The following is a 7637-nucleotide window of genomic DNA, read 5'->3' on the forward strand; positions in this document are numbered from 1 at the left end:
CTGTAGATCTCGAAGCAGACGCAGTGATGTGTGTCAGGTTATCGTGACAGGAAAACTCCTTTCCTGCCTCGAGAAGTTTGGGCTCTGCCCTCAACAATACTGTCTAAAGATGGTGAACCACTTACAATTCACTATCCCTCACTCATTACCGCTAAAATACCGAACTTTTTGTCTTGGGTGTTAAACGATTTGATGTATTGACGAAAAATGTGGACTTTCTAAAAACTGGGTGTTGTATCATAACACAGTTCTCGGTCCTGATTAAAACTTTTTGTGTCAGTTTTGTTCTAAAAATATTTCTTATGCAAACGTTAGCAGACGACTGAGGTCGTTTCACACCTTCCTTTCAAAGTTACAATTATTCTCTCACTTGCTTTCTCGTTCAAACCCCGTTTGCACTATTTAGGCTTAAAACGAACAGGTTGCTGAGAGTACATTATTTATTTACCGAGAATATGGTTATCGCATACCTGTACAATATTTTCACGCAGCTTGCGCACTATAGGCATCAGAATTTAAGTGAAAAATAATGTGTCACATATGTGTTATCCATATATTATTTCATACGAATAAATTTATGTAAATAAAACTGGGCATAGCTATAATTATTATGCTCTCTGTGTGTTTGTCTGAGCATGCTTATGTGTGTAATCAGAGCAACAAATTTTATCTTTAAAAAAAAAAGCTACTTCTCAGCGTCCCACCATGTAAACACTATAATAAGTTCCAGTGATCCTGACAATTGCTACTTCTAATTTACGTTCTTAATCGGAACGACCTTACCGATAGCTTTACTGAACATTTCCTCCACGTCAACATCGTATTTTATCAGGTACAGTCCAATATTATGTACGAATTCACGTCCTATCTCTCTATCATCCGCTTCCTCATCACTTAAGAATGTACGCATATTCGCTTCTAATTCAATCTTGTCCATGTCTGATCCGCTCTCAATGACTCGGCACACACTGCTTTCTGTTCCTTGCAGATACTGCAACCTGTTCTCGGCACTGTCAAGTTCACTGTCAATCTCGGCTTTCAGAACACTCGCTTCACTCTCCAGAGACAACAAGGCATTGCTGCGACAAGCTTCCACTTGAGCGATGAGATCGTTAGCACGGGCGTTAATAAGAGTTTTGACGTCTTCGCTACTTGCCTCGATCTTCATCTTGGCTTCCATGAGCTGCGCCATCTTATCTTGATCGACGGCGATCAAGTCGGCAACTTTGCTGCGACCGTTGCGCAGCTCCCGCACTGCCTGAGCGGAGACGTCGGCCAGGTCAAGCACAGGATCATGGCCAAAGTGGGTTGTCATCCTGCAGTCTCTACAGATCGGTCGCCCGCAGTTTTCGCAGTAGAATCGCAGATCTTCTGCGGGGTGCTTGGGGCAAGGAAGGGCAGCACGAGCTCCTGCAACCTGCAGTTTGCAACAAGTTTCGGCCTGATCAGACAACGGGGTAGCATTCCCAGATGCACCCGGAAGAAATCTGAGATCATATGCGTCCGAGCTGATCAGGACTGCTACATGATCTTGAAAGTGAAATATGTGGGTCTCCCAACAAGAAATGCACAGTTTGAAGTCGCATTTTTCGCAGATATGGGTAGCCCGTACTTGTCGTTTGAAAGATTCCAGACACGGGCCACATATCTCCTTCATTATTTTACGAAGTTCTTCAAGATCGTCCAGGATGTAGCGATTGCTTGGAAAACCAGCGGCACCATCTTTAGGTATGGCGATTATGTTTTTACACTGCGGGCACAAGAAAGAGGTTCTCTGCGGATACTGATCTACAAGCTTCTGCACACATAGCTGACAATATGTGTGAGAGCATGGCAGCAGTTTTGGATTCTGAAACATATCCAGGCACACGGAACATTTCAGTTTCTCTACCTTATCCTCTAATAATATAGAAGACAGAGACATATTTCGAAGAGACATATTCCCTCTACCTTGCTCAAAAAGAAAGGAGCGTTCTGGGAAATCCCCTAAGGGGAGCAACTCCGAGTTCCTTCAGTAGTATTTATTAAAAACAAAATTGGTAATGTTTAAAAAAATGTTTAATGTAATAAACAACAAATGTTCGTCTACAAGGAATAATTCATCAAATCGGTCAGATATTTTCTTATTTATCTTGGATTTTTTGCTGATTTTGTTCGAAATGTGTCGTACATTAATTCTGGTAAAGACATTAGGATTCGGCGTGGAACAACAGCAGCAGACTGTAGTCCGGTTATAGTCGAGTTTATTTCAGTTTATATTTCGACTTCTCTTTTCCTGTTGTTGTTTAGGGGTATTTATTTACATAAGTCTCTTTAATTGTGTGTATATATTCGGTTTAACATTTTTTTATTTGCTTTAATCGTTTTCGTAAAACCATATCAGCCCTATAGCTCAAACACAATAACCCTATCCCCAATTCAGACCATCTCACCCACTAAAGATTCAGTGACATTAGAACCTACAATGTTTTTAGTTTTACCGTTCAACCACGAACTAAATACACGTTCATGGTTCGACTGTGGACGATTACCGGCAAGGGAGTACACCATATGTCAAAAAGTAAACGTAATATGTTTGGCTACCTGTACCATCAGTACTCTCTATTACCAGTAGTGATTGTGTAAAGCTACATGGTAGACGTTGGTAGTCTTCTAGATATTGGGTGTAAGAGTGGTGTAATTTTGCCTTACAGGCTTGAGGGAAGCAGCTCTCCACATTTTATGTATATCCTATATGTAACTGCTCAATCATTTATATTTGATGTAATTTGTGTGAAAATACATCTTGCACTGACGAATGAAAAAAAGACCCCATGCAATTGTGGCAATAAGTGCAAATGTTCAGATCGATGAAGATGTCAGTCCTGTTCAGCGCCCGGCAAGTGTGATGGTAGGCTGAGACTGATTAAAATATATAGGTTAATTGCAGTAAAACATAACTGAAAAAAGTTCTGTCTCTGTAACTATCTTATGCAAATAACTTTTCAAGATAAACAACTTGTTCTCCAATGCAATCATAATTGGGGTCTGAATCTGTGTAAGGATGGGGTTTGTAGAAATATACTATGACTGTTTCACAGCTACAAAATCAACATGCTGGACATTGAAGCAAACTGCTTCATCTTCAAGCATACTAGGCATTGTAAAAAAATTCAATATTTTAATTTTACTGACTTTAGTACTGTCATAAAGCCCTTATTGTTAATGGAAACCATATCAACAATATGTCAACATATCAACATATTTCTTTAACCCCAGGGGTGCCCAACCTATTGCCCACTCAATTAAACTAGACATGATTTCGTTTTCAACATCATGATTCTACCAAAAACCTCCATGATCTGGTCCAAGAGATTTTATGTCCAGTGTGGTCTTCAGGTGCATCACCACTGCTTTATATCAAACCCAGGTAAACTGTTATATTTGTGTGTGAACTTTTTAAAGGAGGGCGATAAAGGCGGTTATGTCAGTTTCAAATGATAAAACTGCATTTGCCTGAGCAAACATTATACTTGGTCAGCAAGCTTATTTTTATCTTTTATCAAACACACGGTAGGGTATTAAAACATAGCTCTTTCAAAGTGAGCCCTTCTGGCTGAAACCATCCACTCAACTGCACATGTAACTGATGTGATTATAATTTACATAGATGTACCGACTGGCTGTTGATGAAAATAATTTAAATCCTGTATGTGATGGCAACTTCAGCTTAATGCACAAGAACTTGCATGAAACAATACTATCCAGTACAATCTTTAAAAAACCTTTATTAAGATAGCCATGCATATTAAGCATATATTTCATCACAATAAAATCTGGCAAAAATGCAAAAAAGGTGTTACATTCTGTTGAAAATAAGAAAACAGCAGAGGAATTCTTTGAAAGAGAAAAAAGCAAAATGGTACTGATTAAAAAAAAAATGCAGATCCATTACAAATCCTCCCTCCCAACAACAGAATCAACCACTAGTAAAGTTATATCGATGTTAATTCCCAACCTACCCACAATTATGCTTAACAGTTTTGCATGGCCATTTTAAAAGATCACTGGAATGGTGCATATTAGGTCATGGTAAAAAAATAATCACATTAGTTTATTCCTTGCTACTCCTCAAGGAGCATAGGGCCTTAAGTCCAACTCACGTGTATTTAAATTTCTTCACGTTACTGGGGGAATGACTTTTAGCAATCAAGGACCAAGTGTACACGACACCTTACCATATATGAAACTATTTTGTGTAAAATGCATTCTTTCTGGCTACTCTCACCATGAAAAAGCTTAAATTCCTGGAAATTTTTAGACAGTATTAAATATGCTAACTTACAATACATGTAATAGGGAATGCTTTTGCATGCTTGCTTTAAAAAGAAAAAGAAAAAAAAACATATCCCCACATTGCAGATGTCACCCATCTCTTAAAAATAATCCAGCAACATTTCCACCATCTACATCACCAATGATTGCTCTGTATTAAAATAATCCTTCAATGCCCCTTCCAATACAGTCTAGGCCATTGGTTATGATGTTCCTCCTGTGAAACTTTTCAACATGCACACAATATGCTAAGGCATAACAAAGGAAACAAGTATGTTTATTACAAATTTATTGTTGACCACACTGCTGACAACTATATCAAAGCTGCAAGGCCACCCATTTAGCGTTTAGGCATCTGCAATGGTCACCTCCACCTCTACACCTGGTTCGATGCTGATCGACGTCTGAGAAAGAGTGAAGGAAAACTTCAAAATACACATACATTCAGGAACACAAAACATGTGGTTATATTACTAACTTTAAAAAAAATACAAATCAACAGCATTTCTAACTTTTGCTATATATTTAACCTTTCATCCAACAATATAGTTTCATCCAAGACATCAGAGAAATGAGATCTTTACAGATCACAGCTAAAATGTTGATCAGAACAGAGATATCTGCTAAAGATATAAAGACTTTTTTCTAGAAAGAAACCAAACAATCTTTCAAAAATAAAAAATGAGGTTAGTAGGAGAATAAAGCCTCTGCTGAAGATAAACACCATTATTTATTACAACACTCTGACTAACATAATGATTACAGCATAAGCACACATTAAAGGATACAATCTGTTTCACAATCTCCGAGGGACTGTGGAGATCAATGATGCGCTTGTGGATACGCATCTGGTAACGGTCCCAAGTTTTTGATCCTTCACCGCATGGGGTTTTCCTAGTTGTGATACGAAGAACTTTGGTTGGCATTCTCACAGGCCCTTTGACCTTGAGCTGCTTATCTTTAGCACCCTTGATCAGGTCGGCACACACTAAAGACATAAGTATTTCAGTTGATTACTATGATGCACAAATTAAAAGCAATATGCTGCAGGAAAAAACACCGAAACTTTCCCTGTAAATGGAAAAGGATGTTAATTCAATGAAAAACATTACATGAAACAATGAAAAAGCTTAAGAATAAATTCATTATTCAAATGACAAACCTTACCTGCCAGGCCTAATTTTAATTTAAAATACAGAGATACCTCGGTTCTCGAACATAATTCGTTCCGGGAGGACGGTCGAGAACCAAATTGTTCGAGAACCGAAGCAATGAAACCCATAGGAAATAATGGAAACTGGATTAATTCGTTCCAAGCCCCAGAAAATGCCTATTTACTGGCCTAATTTGTATATAATATGTAGAAAAACATGAGTCTCAACAAGAAATAAGAAATAAAAGTGTATTTATTAAAACAAAAACAAAAAAATAAATAAATAAAATGTACTGTACAGTACAGTACAGTAAATTGTGTTTCATTTACTGTACCTGTACCAAACTTTATGGCAGGAGGGAATGAATGTGGAGGGAGGAGGGAAGGGGGATGGTTATTGTTTTGAAGGGGAGTCCTCTTCAATAAAAACAGAGGGTAACTGCTCTTCGGGTGTTTCTGTTCTCTGTATCTTTTGCTGAGGAGAATCAGAATCTTGCTCTGCAGTTGCTTGTCTGATTTCTTTACGGAAGAATTTGTCAATTGTTTGCTGTTTTTTTCTCCTTTGCAAAATTTTGCGGAACGTGGACTTAACATTGTCATTAAAAATGTTAACTATTAATTCAGTGTACAGTACAGTAATTTGCAATACAGTACAGTACACACAAAGCGTGACTCTCTCCACAAAAACGTGACTCTCTCTCTCTGCACTCACACTGATGACGCAAGCAAGGCGCGCTGGGCCGAATGAACGCCATTCGGCTCAACTCGGCTCATCTCGGACGTTCGGATGTTCGAGTTCCAAATATTTGTTCGGATTCCAAGACAAAATTTTCTCGAATTTCCTGGTCGAATACCGATTTGGTCGAAAGTCAAGGCGTTCGAGAACCGAGGTATCACTGTATCACCATCCAGTTTATCAAAGGCACACAACTCTGTGCCTTACTTCCCTCTGTTCAAGCACCTTTAACACAGCGACATTGGGGGTGGGAGGGGATCGGTGCTTTACACCAAGCCAGCAACTATCACGACAAAGCAGCCAGCCCTTTAAACAGATGCCACACGCAGAGAAAGAACTGCATGCCCAAGACAAGAGCTGTACCAAAGAGAGCCAAACTTTACTGTGTTGGTGACAGGAGATACGTCAGTCAGGTAATGTATCTGTCCATTTACAATGCAGTACTCAAAAGGCCTATATTACACACAAACATAAAATAAATATGCACAAACTAGGAAGGTGTCACATCTACATGACAGGTGAATTTAGAAGGCAATAGTTCCAAAACTACTTATCACCAGGCAGAAAATGTCATTATGCAATCAGTTACCTTTCTCTAAGCTTTTTACGTTGCGACTTGTCAAAGTGATACGGATGCGGTGAATGGGAGCATCTTCTGCAGGAGCCTTCTGATCTTTACCTGGATAGGCTGACTTAAAAAGAAAAAGTGGGGCGACAAGTGAGACTAACGACTATGCAACCTGAAAATAGTCAAGTGTTCAGTATGTAGCAAACAGCGTTTTACAAATTATTGCTGCAGCCACCTTAAGCCATCATTACTGATAGCAAAATTTCAACAAAGTGTGCAAGTAAAACAAATCAGCTAAATTATTATTTATTATTCAACTGTCACAGGTCTGCTTGATCTGTCACCACCGACAAGATCGATTTTCATTGCAACAAATCCTTCCGGTTTCCCATCTAAGTTAATTAACAATTTATCAGGAATTAAAAAAAAAAAGTTGAAAATATTTTCTTGATGTTTCCCTGCTTTACGGTCTAGAAAGTTTTGCACTACCATATGTGTCAAGTGGGTAAAACGAATAATTAGCCGTCATTTCCAATACGTAGAAAAATGCCTGTTAACATTTACACAGAAATAAACCTATTCTTCTTTTTTAAAATATACCAAAAACAAGAATGCTACATAAATAAGTACACAGATTGTTTGTGTTACCATTTTCCTTGCGTCTGGCCGACTTAATCAAACAACAGTTGAACAGCGGTGAGCCAGAGATGCTTTCTGCGACTTAGCACGCGGTTTAAGAGACAGGTTCCTGACTGCGCACGCTCAAGCGGATATCATTGGGACTAAACCATTGTGGCCAAGGGAGGAGACAAATTTTAAAATATACTGTTAGATATAAAAAACAAACTGTTCGCGCTTGTGAGAAA

General features: G+C 38.6%; 2 protein-coding genes across 2 annotated transcripts; both read right to left on the bottom strand.

The window, feature by feature from the left end:
- Window positions 1-422: 422 nt before the first annotated feature.
- On the bottom strand, window positions 423-1971 carry LOC112574423 (E3 ubiquitin-protein ligase TRIM56-like). Its single transcript, XM_025255494.1, has one exon. The coding sequence runs from the start codon at window positions 1937-1939 to the stop codon at window positions 752-754; it is 1188 nt and encodes a 395-aa protein (XP_025111279.1). The 5' UTR covers window positions 1940-1971; the 3' UTR covers window positions 423-751.
- A 2615-nt stretch (window positions 1972-4586) lies between these two features.
- Window positions 4587-7560, bottom strand: LOC112573203 (40S ribosomal protein S20-like). The gene is made up of 4 exons (XM_025253349.1): window positions 7420-7560; window positions 6793-6895; window positions 5103-5302; window positions 4587-4718 (listed from the first exon to the last, which is right to left on the bottom strand). The coding sequence occupies exons 1-4, from the start codon at window positions 7420-7422 to the stop codon at window positions 4662-4664; spliced, it is 363 nt and encodes a 120-aa protein (XP_025109134.1). The 5' UTR covers window positions 7423-7560; the 3' UTR covers window positions 4587-4661.
- Window positions 7561-7637: the final 77 nt, after the last annotated feature.

The sequence above is a fragment of the Pomacea canaliculata genome, linkage group LG10, assembly GCF_003073045.1.
Source record: "Pomacea canaliculata isolate SZHN2017 linkage group LG10, ASM307304v1, whole genome shotgun sequence".
NCBI classification, from domain to species: Eukaryota; Metazoa; Mollusca; class Gastropoda; order Architaenioglossa; family Ampullariidae; genus Pomacea; species Pomacea canaliculata.

What these genes read in the sequence shown, in the direction of transcription:
- LOC112573203 (XM_025253349.1), bottom strand. An exon ending in CGTAAAAAGCTTAGAGAAAG is followed by an intron (nt 5,303 to 6,792) that starts GTAACTGATTGC and finishes TTATGTCTTTAG; the next exon opens with TGTGTGCCGACCTGATCAAG. An exon ending in CGGAGATTGTGAAACAGATT is followed by an intron (nt 4,719 to 5,102) that starts GTATCCTTTAAT and finishes ACTCTTTCTCAG; the next exon opens with ACGTCGATCAGCATCGAACC.
- LOC112574423 (XM_025255494.1), bottom strand. Translation starts at nt 1,939, where the DNA reads ATGTCTCTTCGAAATATGTCTCTGTCTTCTATATTATTAGAGGATAAG.